The sequence below is a fragment of the Plasmodium vivax genome, chromosome 14, assembly GCF_000002415.2.
Source record: "Plasmodium vivax chromosome 14, whole genome shotgun sequence".
Taxonomy (NCBI): Eukaryota; Apicomplexa; class Aconoidasida; order Haemosporida; family Plasmodiidae; genus Plasmodium; species Plasmodium vivax.
The window spans coordinates 694918-716593 of NC_009919.1; the positions used below are offsets into that span (position 1 = coordinate 694918).

The following is a 21676-nucleotide window of genomic DNA, read 5'->3' on the forward strand; positions in this document are numbered from 1 at the left end:
CCCCCTCACAACTGCGCGTAGAGCAACTCGATTCGACTCCCGCGGCACTCGCTCCATATGCTGTGAAGCAAGTGAACCGTCCTGATGTTCTTCCTCCTCAAGTACCGAGCCTTCAGCACGCTCTCCCCCAGGGGGTACCCACTCGAGCTTGTGTTCAGTGCGCTGTACAGAAACACGGCATATCGCCTACCCATGTGCTCAAAGTAAATGTCAATTAGGAAGCCTTCATAATCGTATGCCTTCTTAACACATTCGAAGGGGTGACCCCGCTGGCGTCCACGTGTGGGGGGGTCTGCCTCTTGTCCTAGCTTCTGCTCCGTCTCCCCCGTCTCCTCCTTCTCTTCCTGTCCTCCACTTCCCCCCCCCACCAAGGCATTCTCCCTGCACATCGCCTCCACCACGTCCTCCGCGAACCCGTGCAAATACTCCTCACCCTGAAATCGCCAGTAGTGTTCACCTACCAAGTGAAACACTCGCAGCGTGTTGTACGAATCTAGGATGGACGGGTCGATCAGATTGACATAAGACAGACAGGAGTACAACAGACAGCAACGAAAGTCCCCCAACTTCTCCATATCAATTGCACGCAACATGCATTTCCAAAAAGTGGCGTCGAAAAATCTATTCACACAGTAGCACCATAAGATGTCACACACTTCGTGGTGAGAAAACTGGTGCATCCTTTGCAAAATTTCATACTGTAATGAACTCAGCAAAGTGTACGACGCGTAGAAGTGCATATTTCCATAGGCGTACGCTATTTTGGCTATCTGCTGGGGGGACAAGTCACTCTGCTTCTTCAGTATGGCTGACTGGATCAGACTGTGCAGTTCTCTGCTGCCGCTCCGAACAAGCGAGTAGGCATAACACAGGTTTGACAAATCTTCCGATGTGAAGAGGTTTAGGAAGGTCCCCTCTGCGGTGCGAGCTTTTGGCTGGCCCCCTACGCTGCTAACCCTGTTTTCGACCCCCCCCATGTGTAGCAGGTACCCCTCAACCACCTCATGCAGTTCTGTGTCCACTCGCCCATCCCAACTGACCGTCCGCCCAACGGTGATCGCCAACCCAAGCACACTGTTGGACAGCTGCTTGGGAGTCATTTCCCGATGCAACTCCAGGGCCCTCTCCTTCAACTGGAAATATAACCCGCTGCTGAACCGCACTTGGGGGTTCTTCCCTTCGACCGTGCTGTACGCCCAAATGAGCATGCTAACAGTGCTGGCGCTAAAGTGGTTGATGTTTTCCAAAATTACCTTTTCGCTCTTTATCAGCAAGAAGGGGTAGTCCTTGAAATACTTGGCGCTTGCCCATATTCCGTTCAGCAGCACCGACAGGGGGATGCCCCCCGCGGGCCGGCCCGAGTTGTCCACCATGTCTTCCTTATCCACCTTGTCCAACTCGTCCAACTGGCGCTCCTGGCAACGCCCCTCCGCGGCGGCATCTGCACCCCCCTCTGGGGCAAACATACCATTTATGGCCCTCACAAAGTTGCGCATCAAAACATCGTCAGCCGCATTCACATTTTGGGAGTACAAAAAGAAGAGCTTCACCACCTGCTCCTTCGTCAGGCTATTGTACCTCTTGTACACTTCACCTTTGAGGTCTCTAAAAATCTGAACATGCTTGTAATTGTTGCTACTTACGTACTCGAGGATTTTCACAAAATTTTCAGTACTCATTGATTTTACCTTCATCTGGACTAAGCTTAGGTAAGTTTCTAAAAAGTTTTTACTACCATATCTGCCTATATGATGGATGTTTTTCTGCTTGTTGGAGTTGTTCAAATATATGTAGCCTACTCTCACTAGGGAGTCCTCATCCAGGTACTTCACATTTTGCAAAATGACGTTTTCCGCTAACACGCTGACTTCCCTTATGGACAGGAGGTTGATCCGTTTCGTTACATACAGGTAGTTAATAACATCTTTGCAGGAAAAAAAAAAAATCTTTTTATAAATTACGTTTAGCACATTTCTGTACAGCTCTTCGTACTTCCTTACCATGAAGGATGAAACGAAGTCTTTCCATGTGCTCTCCTTGATGTTTAATTTTTCCATGTACTGCACGTAGTTGAGGTGTATCTCCATCAGGGTGTTAAGGTTAACCTGGGGGGTGTAGTAACTGCTCGGGGGGTGGTTAGCCGCTCCGTCTAGCTGGGAAGTGTCTTCTTCATAGGTGTGCTCCTCTATAAGGTACATTTCCCTCTTCGCCCCCTTCAACCGTTCAGAATCCTCCCACGGGGGATGTTCCTTACCCGTTTTATGGCATACCCCGCTGGACGGACTGCTGCCCCCCTCGCTCTCAAACATTTTATCACAAGTACCATTTTGCTCACCATTTTCGTAAAATAGAATTTCATTTTCCCCTTCTGCTGCTACACCCCTCTTGCGACTGCTACGGTTGTACCTCCCTACCCAGTCATCTACGTACTGGTGAAGGGTCATAAATCTGAACTGCGGATTGTCCAGCCTCAAAATGTCGGAAGATTCGTACGTTTTGTAAAAATTAGAAAAAATAATTTCATACATTTTAAACAGCAAATACACATATTCGTGATTTTTCATTTCGTTAAAATTGTTATCAAAATAGTCTTTCACGTCATCCATGCTGTTGGAAAAGAATACACCCCGTAGATTCTCATTGTACATACTACTGGCATCCCTCCCATGGGGGGGGAACTTCGGTGGCAAGGTTCCCCTTACATTTACACCCTGGGAACTATCACTATGCTTCACATCTTGCAAAGTGCTGCATTCGTATATGCTTCTTGCGTATGCGAAATTCTTCACCCTTATTTTGAATGCTCTGCGGGGGGGGTGCCTCAGCAAGGCTACACTGGTTATCCGCCCCGCATGGTTCAGTTCCAGCCGTTTTTTCAGCAGGTACATTTTAGGCTTTCCAAAAAGTACGTCGCAAGAGCGGCGAGCGTGGAAAAGGCAGAAAATGGGAGTGGGCCTGCGTGCCTTTCCCCTGTTAACATCACTGCGAAAATTGCGAACGTGCGATATGCTACGTCGTTGCTGCGGTGGTACCCCGTTTAATGCTCACCATGTGTGCCTGTGCCCCATATGTTACCTCCCCTCCATTTGCGTCATTTCACCCTTTTGCATTATTTTCTTACATGTAAGCTCACATGATTGCTCCTCCTTGGGCACAAAAATAAACACTCGGTGTGGGGATCGCCATCATTTTATGGGTGCCTGACTTCTTCCCTTAAAGTATGCAGAAGAGAAATCAAAAAAATGTTAACAATTGGCAATGGCGGCGACAGCAAAAGGTGCAGTAGCAACGGCGCGTTTACTTTTGCAACTGCTGTGATCACTTCAAAAATGCATCAAAGGAGGTTAAAGATAAACCAATTTTTGGGCGTATTTTCTCACATTCTTGCAAAGTATGAAATTTTTTTTTTTTTTTTTTTACGATGAAAAGTTCCCACGATCGGCTGCTACTAAGCACTTGTTGTGTGCAACAGTCTGCGCCCTTGTTCAGAAGAAAGGGACTAATAAATTCTACAGTGTGTGCAGGGTGAGTATCCTCAAAAGGCATGGACGGAGCTTCAAACTGTCTTACAAATTTGCATTTATGTGTGCATATCTGCAGAGTCGCGAGCAACTTGGAAAGTACTATCGTTCGTGCGCCACAATGGGTGGGCGGCTACCCCAACGCAGTATTTTCCTCCCCGCATCACCCCTTCCTGCAAGTTATACACTGCAGCATCACAACGCATGTAACGGCCTCGAACGAGTACAAACTGAAATAATCAAAAATAACCAATGAGGAAACAAATCATGTAACATTGGAAAATAAATATTTTTCCATTCACTGTGTATGCCTTGAAGTGTTCACGTTCACACCTGCACACGCTTAAAAAAAAAAAAAAAAAAAAAAAAAAAAAAAACACTTGTATTACACATTCATCTGCACATGTAAAAGTTAACACAATTGTCGAGTTGATAATACATGAATGTTCTTACCTTCTAGCTATTTTTTTTTTTTTTTTTCTTATATTGCTGTTCAGAATAAAATACACATTAATTTTTTTACTTCCATATTGCTGTTCAGAGAAAAGTACACTTTTTTTTCTTTTTTACCTTGCCGTTCAGAAAAAAATACACATTTTTTTTTTTTTTTTTACTTGGCTGTTCAGAACAAAGCGGCCATTTTGTTTACTTCACCTTAGCATATTCCATGTTGGTACGTGTTACCTTTTTCATTTCCCCCAACCCAAACGCGGACTACATCCAGTTATCTGGCCAGAACAAAACGCACTTTTCATTTACCCCCTCGTGGTGAATGCTTTTCCTTTGACCCCCTTTACCCCGTTAACAACTCGTTCCAACCTTGTTTCTGTACTTTTCGGCAACGCAACTTGGCGTGGCAGGGTGTGGGCGCCACGCAGAGTGTATTTTCACTGAAAGGACAGAGTTGCTGGCCGTTTCCGGAGTTATAACCGTGGTTCTTCTCCCCCCGCCGGACGTTAATGGAGAATTATTCGTACGGCTCTGGGGCAGGGAAAATGATACCGTCAGAACAGAGACTCAGCAACGTAGTAAGCATAGAAATGGCGCGACAAAAATGTAGCACAATAAGAGAACAAAGAAATAAAAATGTTCCTGTTTGCGCCTAAGTCGATGACTCCCACATTTGAGACAAACCGATGGGGGGAGGGGGCATACACGCTTTGCATTTCCCAAAAAGCGGCGCATTTGATTAGATCCCACCTTTCCACCCCATTCAGCCAAGCAAGAACGCGTATGAGCAGAGCGGCAGCACGAGCCTGCGCGATGGGACGAACCTGCTCGACGACACAAACCTGCGCAACCCCAAGGACCACGCCGCTTACAATTTGTACGAACACCCTGGGGGGATTAACCTCGCGGACCAGAATGGGTACGCCCTAGAGGAGACTACTCCCTACTACGGCCATGGAGAAGTAAACACCACCCCCTCGATGAATCTATACCACGGTGGAGACATGTACGTAGGAAGTGCCAACGACAGTAAAGACATGATGGCAAAGCCAAATAACACCTTCAATGTGGCAGGAGCTATACCATCTAAAAGGGCACCAAATTATGACTATATAAATCCTGCGCTAAATCTCCACCAAGGGAGTTACTATAGCCCATACCAAGTGAGTAACAACTTTATCCCCGGCAGCGAAAATGGGAAGTACCAACTGAAGAGCGAAATGGATGGGGGGGGGTATGTACTTCCGGAGATGAGCACAAAGATGAGCACACAGATGAGTAACTCCTACGTGGTGAACGTAAACAGTAGCAGCAATGTGAATGGCAAAATTGGGCTCAATGGCATTAATGGCTATATCGATCCAGACAGCTACACCAATTTGTATGAACACGGGGGCGGAAATAATAGTGTGCCCATGATGAGTGGCATCGCCAGCGCCACACACCCCAGTGGAGTGGGCCACCTAAATTATGATCTGCTCATGCAGAACTACCACGCGCCGTTGTGCAATAATGTAAACAGTGTGAGCAGCGTGAGCAGCGCCCAGAACCTGGTCAGCATGGGTTACCTGGGCGGTTTGGACGGTTCCCCTGTGCAGGCCCAGCCGTACGGCGCGAGTTATGGGGAGGCCCATTTTGGAGATCCCTATTTAGAGGGAGCCCATTTTGAAGGTGCCCATTTTGGGGGTGCCCATTTTGAGCCGCTCCCCAAGGAGTTCCCCCTCCTGTATGACAACCACAAAGGAGCGGACCTGATAGACGAGCGGGAGGGGAAATTCTCAAAGCTTAGAAGCAACACCCACGCAGAGGGCAGCCATACCCACAAACACCCTCCAGAACAGTTGCAGGCAATACTCTGTCTACAAAAGCTGGAGGAAATTCCCACCCCTTTTCTGAACCTCAAAGACATAAAATATTCCGTGAGCGTTTACTTCAATTCATATGATGATATTCTGCAAAAGTACCAGTCCCAATTTTACAACTGTAAGTTGAACGAATCGAATACGTATGCAGATTGTGACTTGAAAAACGAAATCATAAAATTGCCCTTTAACAATGAGGAGTTCATTTACCTAAAGGTGATAGAGACGTCAGTGTACAAAACGGAAGTGACGGGTCGGCTGCAGCTAAAGGTGAAGTCTCTTTCGCAGGAATATCCATTGAGGATCCCTATAATAGGAGATGATGGGAATTCCAAAGGATTTTTAATTATGAATTTTTTTATCACTTCATCTTACTATGATGTAAAAAATGACTTGCTCATAACTGACCTGGCGAGTTTGCCAAGTCGGGCCAAGTCTACAAGGATAAGGAGAAAAAATAATGGCTTCCACTTTTTCGAAAACTTCACCAAGTGGTGTTGCGAAATAACGGATCATCACATGAACTAGAGAAGCGTGGACGAGGTTAGGCGGCCGCCCCCCGGACCCGTTCGTTTGTTAGTTAGTTAGCTTGTTTGTTAGCTCGCTCGCTTATTTGTTTGCTTCCTCCCTTGCTGATTCCACTTATGTGCACATTTTCCTTTCCTTTTTTTTGTTGCCCACTCCAGTGACTCTGTCTCTCATTTGTAATTAAATTGCGCATGTGCTAGAGCGGCTGCCCTGCCTTTGCGTCCCTCACCCCCTCGCACAGGTGTTATCGCGCCCGCTTGGGGGGAGGCGAAAGGCGAGGCTGCCCAAAACACATATGCATAAACATAATCATAATCATACATATGTATGTGTACATCTGCACACTTGTGTGCCTCCTTGCTGGCTGCAGAATAACCCCGTTTGTCACTCTTTTTTTGAAATTTTTAGAATTTTTTTTTTTTTTTTTGCAGTACTCTCCCGACTTTTTTTTTTTTTTCAAGTTCCTTTTTCACGTCCCTCACAATTATCCCCTTAACTATATTTTCCATTCTTATGGGAATTTTTTTTTTTTTTCACCCTGTTCAAATTATTGCCAACGAGGAAGCACACCGATGAGGGTTGCCTTTTTCTACCATTACTCGAAAGTGATGTCGTGCTATGGTCATCCCTGCTCATAAGTGCACAGATTAATTCATATCGACAGGGTTGCCGCGTCTGTCAACGCTACTGCTTTGTGAAGTAACCTACAATTTAGCATCAAACGGGCCTTTCGTCCACGCTTCGCGGGGCCACCCATCCACAGTGCGACACGCGCCGCAAGCCGATTTAAATCGAGTCGGGGGTATATATGTTCGTCTGAGTTGTTCGAAATTTACCAAAACACTGAAAATTGGTGCATTACGCATTTTTTGGCATAACTTGGCGGGATGATATAAGCTTGCCTTTTTTAAAAATAAAAAAATGAATTATAAAGATTGTGCGTGCAGGGGCCACCGTAGCTGCAACTACGAGAAGGCACAGGAAGCAGCACGAGGGATGGAGAATTGTACGAGGCGCTCAGAAACGCACACACCTCAAAAATGCACAAATACGCCCATGCATGCGTGTGTACACATAGGTGCATCTTTACATGCGCGGCGCTGCGTGGTGGCTAATTCGCATTTAAAAGGGGGACATTAAAAGGGGGCAGCGTACGCATGGGGCAAAATTGGGCATTTCGTGGAGCTCTTTCGCTGAAAAGAGCCTATGCTGTGGAGTGTAGTGGAAAAAAAAAAAAAAAAAAAAAAAAAAGAGGTACACTAAATTGCAGCGATAGCGAAACGCAGTGAAAACGAAAATGCAGCGATAACGAAACGCTGCGATAACGAAACGCAGCGAAAACAAATTCGCTCACTTGAAAAGCCACCCACGCCCTTCCACATTTTTGTGTGTTTTTTTTTTTTTTTTTCCTCTTCTTCCTCCTGAATGGGAAACAAAGTCTGCCGCGCGCTGCAGCGCATATCCGTGTGGCCGCTCATTCACATAAATGCAAAATGAAAGAAAATACACTTTCACATGTGAACACAATTAAATGGTACAACTGGGGAGTAGGGCAGAAGGGGTGAACTAAAGTGAATTGCTTAAAAAAGGGGTTAATTTTAATTTTTCAAAAAAAAACATACAGGTTGTGTGCCCAAGTGGGGAGCTCCAAAAATGTAGGCAGCCGCGCCGTAGACAACTGGGCGTGCACACACATAAACAGGGGGAAAGTGACCCACGTGCTGGGGCTGGAGAGGCACGGACGAGGAAGCGACTTCGTCAAAATGGGGCTCTTCCTCTTCCTCCTCTTCCGCTTCCCTCCTCTGCTGCTTAAACAGGGGAATTAATCCTTTGACTCCCATTTCCACACTTTCGCGTTGCCAGCTGCAGGGGGGGAGAAAAATGGGGTGGCGTGAGTAACGCGGCGGGGAAAAGGTGCACAAGAGGAAGATGTGCACGTAAGGAGCATGCAAAGGGGCATGGGCTGCTCGGCAACCCTGCTTAGCTCGCACCGCCGCTTCGCCGCTTAACCGCTTCGCCGCTCAACCCTACCGTTGGAAAAGAGCACGATGAAGTAGGGGCCGGAAAGCTGCAGGATAAAGTCCGGGTCGTTGATATTAAATTTCAGAGTCATCGACTCGCGGTCCTTCAAATAGCCATACGGGTTAAACTCGGGGAGGGAAAAAGTGTACAGCGCTTTGGTGGAGCCGTAGATAAGTATAGGCACATTCTTGTGGTTAGTCAAACCGGCCATGCAGAAAATGGGTAGAGTGTTCATTTCAAAATGGTTATCCCCTTTCAGACTGAAGGCCAAGATCTTCCCATCACTCATGGCCGTAATCACGTTAGCTTCGTACTGCATCACCGAAACGACACTACCATATTTACATTTCACCACGTTGACTATCTCCAAATTTAGGAGATTTATAATCGTTATGTTGTCCCCACATACCCACAACGTCCTGCCGAATTTATTTTCCTCCATATTAGCGTTGCTATTAATATTGCCTGAGGCACATTTGGAAGAAATAATTTCTATCATTTTAAAGATCTTCGTTTTCGTTTCGATTTTCTTTATGGTCACGAAGCTGAGGTACGACTCCTGGTACTTCCAAAATTTCACTTCCCCATTTATGCTGGACGAAATGATAATCCCATCGATGCACACGATGCTGTATATGGCATCTGTGTGTGCGTACAGTGTAGAGGAATCGGAAGAAGGAAGGTGCATTATTTTGATGAGTCCGTTATCTAACCCTGCGAAAATGCACTCTTCCGCGTAGAGTAAAGATAATACCCTCTTCTTCTTCTTCTTCATCATCATTTTTTTATTGCCTTTCAATTTATCCTCTCCGTATTCCTCTTCATCTGGGGTTAACTGAAACTCTATTTTTTTCAAATGCTTTATGTCCAGCTCCTTCGATCCTTCGCCGGGCACGAAGATCCACACGTTGATGGTGTACGGCGAGATGGACGTGAAGAGGTATATCTCGTTGTTCGGCCCGTGCACGATTATGGCGCAGTCGATGTAGGACCTTTGCAGGAAAAACGTGTCGACTAGTTTTAAATTGTGCAAATTTCTGGCGGGGGGGGGGGGGGCGAGAGAAGTAGAGAAAAAGCAGTAGAGAAGAAGCAGTAGAGAAGAAGCAGTAGAGGAAGGGAGAGGGAGAAGTAGTACAGAAACCGCGAGGGGAGAGACACCAATTCGGGGAAAGGGGAAAAAAAAAGGGGGGGAAATGGTAAAAGGGGTGGATAACAAAGGACTGCGTCGGCTTCTTCGTCTGCCTCTGCTGTGGGGTGGCGGTGTGAAAACGGGCGATACGGCCAAAACGGCGAAAAGGCCAAAACGGGCAATCTTTCTGCCGAACCATCCACACGAAAAAATCGGCCAACAAACTATCTTCACCAACGTGCATCAAAAAACCGCGTCGCCGTCATAATAAACTGCCCATGCGCGCAAGGACATGCCTCTTATATGCACAGGTTGGTACAAAACGGAGGGCCAAAATAAAAGAAGAGGGCCTTCACGGTGGCAACATGTACATATGAGATGCATGCACTAGGCGTTGCAGGTGGTGCGCGGTTCGTTCTCGTTTCCTTTCATTGTGCAGTCGTCTTTTTTCGCCATTTTTTTGAGTACTTTTTTTTTCATTTTTTTTCACGTTATTTTTTTTCATTTTTTGCACTTTTTTTTTCTCATTCTTTTCGCATTTTTTTCTTTCCTCCTTTTGAGGCCATGCACACGAACACACCCACGGCAGACACGAAACGCAGAGCGGCACACCACAAAGCAGCACACCACGCACACACAGGCATGCACACAAATGGATTACTTGCAGTCGTCCGAAAAACGGCATAATCCTGAAATGGAGAAATGCGCGAAATGCGTGGGGGGAGGGGGGGAATGAAATGAAGAAATAAAGTCAGCGGGGGGGGGGGAAGAGTGCCAAACGAAACCTTCATATGGCAAGCTTCCCACGGGATTCATAACCCCAATGCAGACGTGGCAGTGGGGGGGGGTACCGCGCCCACGTCGAGCTACCAATCTGGGGAATGCTCCCACGTATGGAGCGAATCCACAGGACGAAGGAGCACATTCAAAAGTAACAACAAATTTCTTAACCCCTTAGAGTGTAGTGAGGGCAGAAGGTTATTCCTTTATCTCTGTCTTTGTTCGGATTTTTTTTCTGATAAAAATTCCTCCTATTGTTATAGTTGTTTTGCATTTTGTTGTTCCCATCTGATCCTGAGGGGGGGGGGGGGGGTAGATTACAATGCGGTGTGTAAGGCAGAGCACTGGTGGAGAGTTGAGACCACTTCATATGCTCCCTTCTCGTGTCACGCCCACGCACACTCGCTCACTTGTGCATATCCCATTCCTACCATTTGCGTATCGGTACTGATTTTTATACCCATCTCGGAGATAGTTGCCCCTCATATTTAATGCCTGCAGGGGGGGGAAAAAAAAACACAAACATTGTTACAATCGATGTGCACATAAAAGGGATCACAAATGGGTAGCGCTCCTTCCATGCTGAGTCACATCGAAGGCGTTCACTTGTCCATTCGATGCCAGCGTCATTGCCCCATAACGCAAATGATGCTATCCCAAAAGGGCACGCTGTTCTATCATTCTGCGCCACGCCGCTTTACACCACCCGATGTGTTATACATCGAGTCTACTTCGTGAGTGCCTCTCTGCCGCTCCATTTGGCGTGCGTACAATTAGGCTGGTGAGCAGACTTTACGCAACGCTTTCACAGACGAAACGGCTCATGCGAACGGATTGGCGCCACACTCGATCGATCAACACAACGCTCTCAGGGAACGCTCCGACGCTTGGCTCCAAACAAAACGGAAAAGAATCAAAACTCGGGAAAACTCGCAGCAATCCGCAAAACTGTGTAGGCGCGCATAAATAATCTTTACTTTTATTTAAAAAGGGTCTTCAAAAGGGCTTTCATGACATAACGATGTTTGCTTTGCTCATTGGCTGGTTGGGGGGCATGGCATTAGAAAAATTTCTCCTTCTTCTTTCTGTTTTTCTTCCGTTTTGTTGCGCTCACAAAAGGTTGGTATTAAAATATATATGTACACGGAGCGGGACGCACGTGCGAACGTATGTAAGTACATATATATATGTAATTATACGAGCGCATGCAAACGCTTTTTCAGCGCGATGCGTTACAAAATACAAATGTTTGCTTCACGCATACGTGTATCACACAAGTTTTCGCGCTTCACATAAACACGCCTGCAGAGCTTCGCTTTCGTATGTAAGGGGCATAATAAATACATAAAATTAATTATTCCTTAAAATGTTCATTACGAAATGTTTTTTAAAAAAAAAAAAAAAAAGTGACGTGGAAAAATTGCATAACTCACATAAAACAGATAGCCTTTTTTTTAATACAGAAAAAAAAAAAAAAAAAAAAAAAAAAAATCGAATTAAATGAGTAAGCAGAACATAATTTGACCAACGTTTTTTTTTTTTTTTTGGGCGCTTCAACCGCCAATACGTTTTTACGCAGGTAGCGCACTCGCGGGAGTATGCATAGCGAGTGTTTGACCCTCGGTCACGCAAATACATACGAACATGCACGTATATACATAATACGTACATACCTGTATGAATAATAACGCATGTTTAGCCAGCCGCGTGTGGACGCAATTTTCGTTAGCCCCTAGGCACACGTATGCCTTCCTATGCATGTTACCTGGCACCTTTGCATAATCGCTCGCCCAGCTGCACGAAGCAATCGCTTTATACAAACCACGCGCCTCGCCACGCATGGTTACATGTCGGTTTATTTCTCACCCATTTCGAATGGCGCCAATGGCGCTGTTGTGTCGAGCGGAAGTTTCGCAAATCATTTGCGCAAAAAAGAATAAAAAAAAAATTGTTACAACATACTGTGACCCATGGGCATCATATGGCCCCTCTCGCTTATGCGCCAGAGCGGAGGCATATATTGGAAATGAAAAATTCGCCAAAAGGGGTGAATATAAGGGTAAAGGCAAGGAGGGAAAAGCAAAATTCCAGCGCTGTTCCGAAGAAGGGAAAACATGTAAACCGCCTTCTCAAGGACATATAATTGTTAAAAAAAAAAAAAAAAAAAATGAGCGGAAAAGGGATGCATAAAATGTGGCCCCATTTACATATGGCCTACTTCTTTTGCCAGGGGGCATATGGACATGTTCACAAGAGGGACATTCTCAAATGACCCGCTCCCTCCACCTCCGCGCATATGTGCATATGTACACATAAATAACGAAACGTATGCGCTAAAAAGATTGGTAGATCCTCGCACCGATTGTGTTTCTCTTGCCTCCAAGTGGGCCAGGTCAACTAAATGAACAAAGACGTACGGATTTTCCAGCTTCCCATTTTACCAAATGTTCCGCAGCGCATATATAGTTATATATATATGTGCACACGTTCCTCTGCGCATGCAGGCGGCGTGCCGCGCGCGCACAACTCTCCCCGCATAACCCCCTGGAAACCTCTCAAAGGAAGGGTTGCCTATGCCGCTTATATGTAGAACGAACAGGGGGACAAGCTCTGCTATTGCGTTTTTTTTGAATAAAAACATTTACGTATATCAAGGTGGGAACTTTATTTTAAGCTTAACCTGCGAACGTGCAAATGTTTACGTAAATATACTTGCGCAGGCGCACAACATGTAGGCACATCACCGTTTTGCACGCTGGGCAAATTTCAATATAGCACTTTCGTTTCACCAAATTTTAAGTGCAATGGTGTATTTTGCCATCTGGGGCACCTCTTCACCGTTCCGTCAAATTATTTGGCATAAAAAAAAGTTTTCAAAAATATGCTCTCTACTTTTCGCGCCACCACCACACCATGCATATCCCTGTGGAGGCTGCACAAATGTTATCTCCCATTTGGCCAAAAAAATTTAAGAAAAACGTTTTAAAAAAGTTTAGTAATTTTTAACAAAATGTAACAAATTTAAGAGAATTTCTTAAAAGTTGCCAAAAATAAGCGCTACTAAGCGAAATGCTTCGAACAAACATGGCTGTGTGAAAGGCCTGTTTTCTGCGCATGCAAGCAAGCAGGACACTATGTTTCGTGTTTGCAAAAAAGCACGTACATAAACATGACAAATCATGTCGCCATGCCGGTAAATACATACACGAGTTATGCAATTAAAAGGTGGTGAGCACACCTGCTATACGAATTGTGTGGGCAGATCAAAACATCCTTTTGCAGGGGACAACACGAACTGAAATAGTATGCTACTGTGCGGTGTGTTTGATACTTGGCCACTTAACGTCTTTGGTTCGCCCGCCCCTTCTGCCTTCTACGCGTCAATAGAGCCATTGCGAGAAATAATCGCGGAGCTGAAAAAAACGCATGACCTGTTCAGGCAATTTTTACCTTTTTTTTTATTTATATTTTATTTTATTTTATTTTTTATGCAGAACGCTTATGCGTCCTTTTAGCTAGCCTGGCCGAATCACACCGCTGCAAAAATGTACTTAAAATAAATTAATTAAAAAGAAATAAATGAAGGTTAATTAAGTTAAATTAAAATGAAATGAACAAAGGGGATGGGCAAATAAACAAAATGTAGCAATATGGCAAAGATGGCAAAATGAGCAGAGTAAACAAAATAAACGAAATATAGCAGAGTGAGCAGAGAACGCTAAGTGAGCAGAATGTACGAAATGAAACCCTATTTAAAATTAAAATTGGCAACTGCGCCTTCCCAGGGAACCTCCCCGACGGATATACATACGCTCACGATGAAAAAAACTACTAAAAAAAGGGCCACGCTTGAGTAGTGCAAAAGGGAGTGCTCGCAGGACGAATTATTGGGCTTCAAATGTGGGATCCACGAGCATGATGCACACGCCTGTTTACGCCCGTGTGCACACACTTTTGCATGCGCATTCACAAATGCACACATCAAACTAATATGTATATCCATAGAAGTCCTCAGAGTTATACTGATAAACGTAGTGCCCCAACAGGGAACAGATGGCAAACGAGTAAATGACGCTCAAGGCGCTGCCAACACACAGCGCACGACTGGCATATTTACGTCTGAGCGAAGATTCGTCATATTTTAAACTAAACAAATAGGAGAGGCAGCCTAGGAAAGAAAAAAAAAAAAAAGGGGGGTGGGAGGTAATGGAAAACACGTAGTAAATGACGTGCGCACATGTGGGCGGACGTATGCCTGCCCATCTGGGCACATTGCACGTGCTACGGCGTATTAGTATCACAGAAGCGACATCTATACACATTCATATCGATATATTTTATTATCTTTCCTCCTTTTAGCAAACCTATAAAGGGCACAAAGAAACTCAAAACGGTATGAATTCGAGGCATTAAAGTGCTATCCTCCTTTCTTTTTTTTTTTTGTGTATCTTCAGAATCCTGCGATGGGCAAAAAAAAAAAACATATGGATTATAAAACGTAGACGAAATGGAAAAAGGGGAAATGCAAATCCTGCGCGGGAGTAATTTTCACGAACACGGAGTTTAAAAAAAAAAAAAAAGGGCTAAGGGCGCAGTTCATACGGATGATTTTTCATTCGCCGAAGGTTCAGACGTGAATTTGGGTTCGTCAGTAAGTCGCCGTGAGTTCAAATTAAAAATTCTTTTGTACTCGCTTTTTTGGTACTAAGGGGCAAAAAGGGGGGAGAAAAAAAAATAGAGTGAATTAACAATTTTTCAGACTTACACGCGGTGCAAGCCAATGTGCATCCAAAAGGAGTGATGCGCACACGCTACAGCCGCGCGTGTGTGGCGCACGCAGTTACCTTCGTCAAATCCATATTAAACAGATCGATGCTCTTCCGGTCCATCAGAATCGCATGCGGAAAACACTCATCGTTTTCATTATTAATTAGTAATGTATTTTCCCTGTTTAGAATGCTCAGATTGAAGGCATCCTTCAAATTAATTATTTCCTTATCCTCCTCCGAAGAGCTAGCCATTTTTTTTATTTTATTTTTTTTTTTTAATATACACGTATGTTCAGGTATTTTATATATACCTATCTATCTACGTGGAGTAAAATTGTAAATCGATCTTTTTAACGTTTAGGCTGCTTCCGAAATGTAACAATTCAGCATAGATATAAAATATGCAAATCTTCTGAAAAAGTTTACGAAAGTATACTAGTATTAATCACCTTAGTATTAAAATAACGTTTTTTTAACTGTTGGAAGTACTTTTCTAATTCCGTTCGCACAAATATGAAGGACAGTTATTTTATTTTATTTATTTTTTTTTTTTTTGCTTTACCTAACTTACAAAAAAGGTAACACAAACTCCGAAAATTGACAGAATTTTTAGTTTTAAAATGTTGTATGCAACATGTATGTACAAACGATTTAGTATAAATAAATGAATTCGCTATTGCATATATTATTCCGCTCGCTATCTTTAAAATGGTAAAATTGGCAAAAAAGGAAAAAAAAAAAGAAAAAAAAAAAAACTACGAAAAATAATTAATGTACAATGGCACGCAAATTGCGCCAACCAATGTGAATTAAAATTTGTTTGACATTTAAAAAATAAAAAAAAAATTATTTTTTTCACATCTTCCTTTTTTCACACGCAGGAAAAATATATATCATAACAAACAAAATGACAAATAAAAGGGAGGGTGTTTGTTTAGTTCGTTAGTTTGTTATTTTATTTTTGTGTTTCGTTCAGCGCTGCAACGTAAGTATATATATAATAAATACGCTTTGTTGCGCTACGATGTTTCGTCATTTTTACATCTTTTTGCTAATTTATTTTGGCAGTACATTTTTAGTTTCAAAAAAAAAGGTGCTGTATTTTGGTGCTATTACGTAAGTGCAGCAAAAATGCCTCTGCGCAGTTGCAGGGGGCATGCGGTGATATGCAAAGGTTTGCAAAGGTTCGCAAAGATTCGCAAACGCACGCAAATAGTACATATTACGTAGCACATGGCACATGGTATATTACATACGCCTTAGCAGCACATGCACCATGTACCCACCAAATGCGCTCCCCTTGTACATACAAAATAATTTACTCTTGCCATACAAACATATATATATACACTTTGCGTACAACTTAAACACATCCCATATGCCGCATAAACAAAAATGTAATTCCAAAACGTGGGTAAAAAAAAAAAAAAAAGGTATACACAATTACTTATGCAACTCTCTTTTTTTAATTTTCTCACACTGTTTTTTCCGCCCATTCAAATTGTGTACACTATAATTACTTTTCATTTTTTTTACCCGATCTGATCACATCAAAATGTATCATTTTGTTAGCAACAAGGTTGAAAAGGGTGAAAAAAAAAAAGAAGGAACAAAAACGTTGTCATCGAGTTGCAAAAAAGAAAAAAAAATAAAATAAAAAAAAATCCATAAATAAACCCAAAAATAAATCAAAAAATTATTAAACGAACCAACACGTACGCATAACAACTATAAGGTGAAACAACTTTGCCATTTTCTCCTTCATTTCTTCTTGTTGTCCATATCTACTAGGCATTTTGCGCCGTGTATTCCCTGCGAGATGTTCGTGAACTAGCCAAAAAGAAGGGAATATCCGTGTGTGTACTCACATGCGAGCTGATGTGCCTATTTACATTCGCATTTTTCTGCGCGCGAATGCGGTCTGCCAAACACGACGCAGATGAACGCACAACGGATACATGCATAGAAAAAAAAAGTGGGGGGAAGCACGGCCGCACATATGTGCGAATGTGACGCGGCATATAACTGCTGCACTCAACATCAGCTTCTCCCAATTTGCGTACCATTTTAAATGCCGCCAGGGGGGAGGAACATAGTAGGGCGTAGTGGGCTGCAAAAAAAAAAATAAAAAATAGCAAAATAGCAAAATAACAAAATAACAAAATAACAAAATAACAAAATGGAAAAATAGCAAAATAGCAAAATGCGTATGAGCCACAAAATGCATAACAGAGGCAGGCAAACAAAACCAAAGGAGGAAAAACGCGCTTCTCGCAAAAATCACGCGCACGGTAGAATTTCCGCAGCTGGCCGTGCCATGCTTCCGCGCTCCTTTATCTTTTCCCCTTTTTCAACTTACCCATTTTGTGGAGGATGTTATTTTTGGGGGTGACCTTAAACACGTATGCGGCGAACCAGAAGGACTCGTACGCGATGATGCAAATGACCATGACGACTGCGCGGACGGGCGAAGGTGTGTCCACGCGTATGTGCAAATGCGAGCGGATATGTGCGCATCTACAGACGTATGCATGTACGTATGAACGTGCCTATGCATGTGCATATTCATGCACGCGCATGTGTGCTGTGCCCGATTGTGCGCATACCCGGCCTCTCGTAGTACAGCTTCAGCAGCCGGTTTCCCTTCTCGATTTTCTTGTGTGTTTTATTTCCCGCTATGGCGCATCTGAAAAGGAGGAGGAGCGAATTTGCCACGGGTCGTACGTGCATGCACATTAGTGCACCCAAACATTTGGAAGGGACTCAAAATAGTTTCCTCCTTACGATGACGAGTGAAAGTAGTGCCCTCCTATGTCGGCAATCATGATTAGTCCTATCGCTACAGGGGGGACAAAAAAAAAAAAAAAAAAAAAAAAAAACATCATTAGTATATCCACACGAAATGGAGCGTATACTCATAAGGACACAGCCACGGCAGATTCCTTTTGCGGTGGAGTAACGCGGCCACTGCGGCTTTCTCCTTCTGGCAGTGTTGTGTTAGCTCCGTTATCTCCCTTATCTCCCTAGGCAGTTTCGCTCATCCCTTTCGCTTCGGAGAGCTTACCAATAATGTACTCATCGTAGACGTTTCCATTGAGGAGGTACAGCAGGGTTGTGGACAGTCTGAAGTGACGCACAGGGGGGGAAGAAATGAAAAAAAAAATGCACACGATGATGGCATAGGGTGAGTGCAAAATTTATAGTCACGTCCTGCTTCTCCACAACACCGCGCAAAGTGAGCCATTTATACTTCTCCTTTTTTTGGAAAAGCAAAAGTAATGGCTACATCTCTCAGTGGGAACCCAAACGGTGGGCCTACCTGTCCGTGATTTGATCTAATATTTGGCCGAAGACGGAGGCTGCGGGGAATAACATGTGCAAATGCATGAATGTGCATAAAGGGATACACACATGCGCACGTATGTACATACGTATGAGGGTATTTTTGCGCGACGCCACATCGCGGGTCCTGCTTCCCTCCCTCTAGCTGCACGCACTTTGATTGAACTTCCTTGCCGTCCACCCGTCGAAGGCATCTAATATTTGGCTCGTGCCGTAGAGAACGGCAAACAGAATCAGGTTCTTCCGGCATACAACGAATCCCCACAGAGCCAGTATCACTCGGATGTAGCCTTTGGAAAGGGGGGGGGGGGGGTGCCAATGAGTCGTTGCAAGGGTTCATAAGAATAAACACGCCTTACGCGTAGGAAAAAGCGGAGAAAGGAAGTGATAACAAGCAGGTGAGAACAAACACGTAAGAGCAAACAGTAAGAACAAACACATCAGAACAACCGCACACGCAGACGTATTCCGCGCGGTGCTCGTCCGAACGCGTAGACGTGACAGTGGACGTCCTTGTGCACCCATACGGGCGCGCACGTGCACAGGTCTCTCATCTAACCAATGATATTGGGTATGTAGAGATACACACTTCTCTTCTTCATTTTAAAAAAGCGTTGAGTTTTTGGTTAGGCGGGTTGATTTATTCGACTCTGCGAAGTTCTGCGGGGAGCGGCTCAACTTTTTTTTTTTTTTATTTTTTTTTCCTTCTCATATAGCAGCCAACCCAACGTGTTGCACAAAGAATTTGGAAGAATCGGCACTTAAGTTAAACGAAGGACTGGTATTTCGCAATCTTCTGCATACTTGTGCTGTTTACTAACATACAGGAGGGTGCTCATGTAACGACGTGAGCATAGGCATTCTGACCGTACGCAAACGAACGTACATATTTTTCACCCGTCAAATGAGGTGGTGTGCCAAAAAAAAAGGAGGGAGAAAAGATGCTTTATCTGTTAACTAGTTGGCCAATATTAACAAAAGAGACGAAAAAAAAAAAAAAAAAAAATAGAAAAACTTCGAGCAGGGATGAACGTGCCCCATTGATTGCGGCGAACAAACAAAATGGCGAAATGGGGAAAGCGGCGATTTGGGAATTCCGAGTTGCGAGCTGCGAGCTGCGAGCTGGAGCGGCATACTGCCTGATGCGTGATGCGAAGTTCATCCTGTTTTATGACCCCCTTTTAAAAAAAAATTGTAAAAACGGCAAACGAGAAAAAACCAACTTGCGCAAAGAAAAGTGCGCGGCATCTTTTTACACGTGGCCGGAATTTTTAGCCGAGTCGGGGGCGCACGAAGTTACAGCCTTCATCTCCCCCGTTTTGGCTTCTCCGCCTGGACTTCCCCGCTTCTGTTCTTCCGCGTGCCTTTTTCCCCTCCGATGAGACTTCTCCGCATACGCTCAACCGGAGGCGTGTAATTGTACGGATGGAAAGGAGCATTCACATTTGAGTTTTCAACATACAGAGGGATTAACTGGGCATTCTTGCCTTCCCCCCCCTCAGGAAAACCTTTATCTGCCTGAGTACGTTAAAAAAACTATTTCATTTAAAGTGCATCCCTCGGGTGCGTAATCGCATGTGCTTCTCCAATGTAGGGGAGATTATTCACCAAAAATAAAAAAAATAAAAAAAGCACTCTGAAAAGAGCGCGCTCATTTTTGATTGCACTTCGGGGAGAAGTCCTTCCATCGTAGGAATAGAGAGATAAATCAAAATTGCAGAAAAAGGGGAAAGTTCTTTTCATCCCGGTATACTCCCCCCTTTTGAAATAGCAACGTAATCCCACGAGCAGTTCGAAGCAAACTTCACCACTTACAGTTGCCGCGCGGAGAGGGGAGGAGGTGCCCCTTAACGCGACGAAATGAGACAAAGGGGCACACTCCGAGCTGGAGCGAGAGCAGTGACGACGTGGGGAGGTGACCACCCCCCTGGCGGGAAAGAAGCACGCATTGTATGTGTGGCACCTTCCCTCAAAGAAACACCTTAACAGTAATTACGCACACTGATCGGTTAAACATGCTGGTGAAGGAGAACCACAGCGTGATCCTCTACGCGGACGAGGAGAACGTCGAGTTGGTGAAGCTGACGAGCGATGGAGTCCTGACGAACAGAAAAGGGACCTTCCTACACAAAAACATCATAGGAAAGAAATATGGCAGCAAAATATATGACAGTGCCTGTAGGAATTACATTTATGTGTTGAGAAGGACCCCCGAATTTGTAGCCATCAGTTTGAAAAAAAAAACACAGACTCTTTATGAGCATGACATATCCTTTATCTGCCTACTGTGTAATGCTTTGCCAAATAAAAAAATAATTGAAGCTGGGACAGGCACCGGTTGCCTAACCTACGCGCTAGCCAGTTGCGTTTTGCCGAAAGGAGTCATTCATACCTTCGAGTATAATGAAGAGCGTTATGAGGAAGTGCGAAATGAATTCTCCAATTTTGAAAATGTCAAAAATAATATCAAATTTCACCACAAAGATGTCATAAGTGATTCCTTTGTAGAATTCCAACCGGGGGAAATTGATTCGGTTTTTTTAGACATGCCGAACCCGTGGCTTTGTGTTCCTCACGTTAAGAAGGTCCTCAAGGAAAGAGGCGTTTTCGTCATCTTTCTCCCCTGCATTGAGCAGGTTTATAAAATTATTGAGGCTCTGGAGGAGAATCAGTTCTGCGAAATTGTCACCTACGAATTGGTTAACAAGTCTTGGGAGATTATTCGCAATGGGGGGCCCGCGGGTGGATGCAAGCGGGCCAGGCAGTTCAGCTTGGGTGGCGCTAAGGAAACGAGTGACCCGTTGGAGGGGGTTAAAGAAACGGGTGACCCGTTGGAGGGGGTTAAAGAAACGGGTGGCCCGTTGGAGGGGGTTAAAGAAACGGGTGACCCGTTGGAGGGGGTTAAAGAAACGGGTGACCCTTTGGAGCGGGCTAAACAGTCGAACGACCCTTTGGAGCGGGCTAAACAGTCGAGCGACCCTTCGAACGAGCAGAAGAACTGCCCTACCCCTGCGCAGAGTCAAAACCCAACGTACAGACTCCGCCAGAAGGAGAACAAGACGCACACCGGGTACTTGATCTTCTCCAAGAAGGAGCTAAGCGATGAGCACGAGCAGATCGAAATTGAGCTCAAGGGTGTTTAGTAGCAGCCCCGTTAGCAGTTGCTTCGTTAGAAGCAGCCGGGTTGGACGTTGCTCGGTGGAGGTTCCCCGTTTGCAGCTCCATGGTGAGGCACTACCCAAGCGGCGAGGGGCCCAATACGCATCCATTTTC

At 44.6% G+C, this 21676-nt stretch overlaps 7 protein-coding genes across 7 annotated transcripts, besides 9 other annotated features; 2 read left to right on the forward strand and 5 right to left on the reverse strand.

The window, feature by feature from the left end:
• Positions 1-5: 5 nt before the first annotated feature.
• PVX_122580 (hypothetical protein, conserved) lies at positions 6-2888 on the reverse strand (the record flags this gene model as incomplete). Its single annotated transcript, XM_001617029.1, has 1 exon — positions 6-2888. The coding sequence occupies one exon, from the start codon at positions 2886-2888 to the stop codon at positions 6-8; it is 2883 nt and encodes a 960-aa protein (XP_001617079.1).
• Positions 2610-2706: a microsatellite.
• Positions 2734-2895: a microsatellite.
• A 1147-nt stretch (positions 2896-4042) lies between these two features.
• PVX_122585 (hypothetical protein, conserved) lies at positions 4043-6361 on the forward strand (the record flags this gene model as incomplete). Its single annotated transcript, XM_001617030.1, has 2 exons — positions 4043-4549; positions 4739-6361. The coding sequence occupies exons 1-2, from the start codon at positions 4481-4483 to the stop codon at positions 6359-6361; spliced, it is 1692 nt and encodes a 563-aa protein (XP_001617080.1). The 5' UTR covers positions 4043-4480.
• Positions 5707-5744: a microsatellite.
• Positions 5995-6020: a microsatellite.
• Positions 6362-7421: 1060 nt separating the features above from the next.
• Positions 7422-7456: a microsatellite.
• A 296-nt stretch (positions 7457-7752) lies between these two features.
• Positions 7753-7775: a microsatellite.
• A 3-nt stretch (positions 7776-7778) lies between these two features.
• Positions 7779-9756, reverse strand: PVX_122590 (WD domain, G-beta repeat domain containing protein; the record flags this gene model as incomplete). The annotated part of the gene is made up of 3 exons (XM_001617031.1): positions 7779-8224; positions 8393-9420; positions 9605-9756. The coding sequence occupies 3 exons, from the start codon at positions 9754-9756 to the stop codon at positions 8184-8186; spliced, it is 1221 nt and encodes a 406-aa protein (XP_001617081.1). The 3' UTR covers positions 7779-8183.
• A 266-nt stretch (positions 9757-10022) lies between these two features.
• PVX_122595 (hypothetical protein, conserved) lies at positions 10023-11681 on the reverse strand. Its single transcript, XM_001617032.1, has 4 exons — positions 11270-11681; positions 10724-10787; positions 10464-10586; positions 10023-10201 (listed from the first exon to the last, which is right to left on the reverse strand). The coding sequence occupies exons 2-4, from the start codon at positions 10776-10778 to the stop codon at positions 10170-10172; spliced, it is 210 nt and encodes a 69-aa protein (XP_001617082.1). The 5' UTR covers positions 10779-10787; positions 11270-11681; the 3' UTR covers positions 10023-10169.
• Positions 11682-13834: 2153 nt separating this feature from the next.
• On the reverse strand, positions 13835-16316 carry PVX_122600 (hypothetical protein, conserved). Its single transcript, XM_001617033.1, has 4 exons — positions 15137-16316; positions 14895-14996; positions 14657-14750; positions 13835-14460 (listed from the first exon to the last, which is right to left on the reverse strand). Exons 1-4 carry the CDS (start codon positions 15311-15313, stop codon positions 14279-14281), a joined length of 555 nt encoding a protein of 184 aa, XP_001617083.1. The 5' UTR covers positions 15314-16316; the 3' UTR covers positions 13835-14278.
• Positions 14130-14162: a microsatellite.
• Positions 14337-14413: a microsatellite.
• Positions 16317-16344: 28 nt separating the features above from the next.
• Positions 16345-19903, reverse strand: PVX_122605 (phosphatidylinositol synthase, putative). Its single transcript, XM_001617034.1, has 9 exons — positions 18963-19903; positions 18559-18693; positions 18381-18420; positions 18126-18184; positions 17846-17900; positions 17668-17747; positions 17421-17516; positions 17125-17171; positions 16345-16891 (listed from the first exon to the last, which is right to left on the reverse strand). Exons 1-9 carry the CDS (start codon positions 19003-19005, stop codon positions 16823-16825), a joined length of 624 nt encoding a protein of 207 aa, XP_001617084.1. The 5' UTR covers positions 19006-19903; the 3' UTR covers positions 16345-16822.
• Positions 19682-19708: a microsatellite.
• A 515-nt stretch (positions 19904-20418) lies between the features above and the next one.
• On the forward strand, positions 20419-21546 carry PVX_122610 (hypothetical protein, conserved; the record flags this gene model as incomplete). Its single annotated transcript, XM_001617035.1, has 1 exon — positions 20419-21546. One exon carries the CDS (start codon positions 20419-20421, stop codon positions 21544-21546), a length of 1128 nt encoding a protein of 375 aa, XP_001617085.1.
• Between the last annotated feature and the right edge of the window lie 130 nt (positions 21547-21676).

Coding starts and splice junctions, on each gene's coding strand:
- PVX_122600 (XM_001617033.1), bottom strand. CDS start 15,313: ATGGCTAGCTCTTCGGAGGAGGATAAGGAAATAATTAATTTGAAGGAT. Junction 14,997..15,136: donor TTAATATGGATTTGACGAAG/GTAACTGCGTGC, acceptor TTTGCCCCTTAG/TACCAAAAAAGCGAGTACAA. Junction 14,751..14,894: donor CGGCGAATGAAAAATCATCC/GTATGAACTGCG, acceptor TGCCCATCGCAG/GATTCTGAAGATACACAAAA.
- PVX_122605 (XM_001617034.1), bottom strand. CDS start 19,005: ATGAAGAAGAGAAGTGTGTATCTCTACATACCCAATATCATTG. Junction 18,421..18,558: donor GGCAAGGAAGTTCAATCAAA/GTGCGTGCAGCT, acceptor TATTCCCCGCAG/CCTCCGTCTTCGGCCAAATA. Junction 16,892..17,124: donor CCCTGGCGGCATTTAAAATG/GTACGCAAATTG, acceptor CTTTTTGGCTAG/TTCACGAACATCTCGCAGGG.
- PVX_122595 (XM_001617032.1), bottom strand. CDS start 10,778: ATGAGGGGCAACTATCTCCGAGATGGGTATAAAAATCAGTACCGATAC. Junction 10,587..10,723: donor TCAGTACCGATACGCAAATG/GTAGGAATGGGA, acceptor CCCCCCCCTCAG/GATCAGATGGGAACAACAAA. Junction 10,202..10,463: donor CCCTCACTACACTCTAAGGG/GTTAAGAAATTT, acceptor TCTCCATTTCAG/GATTATGCCGTTTTTCGGAC.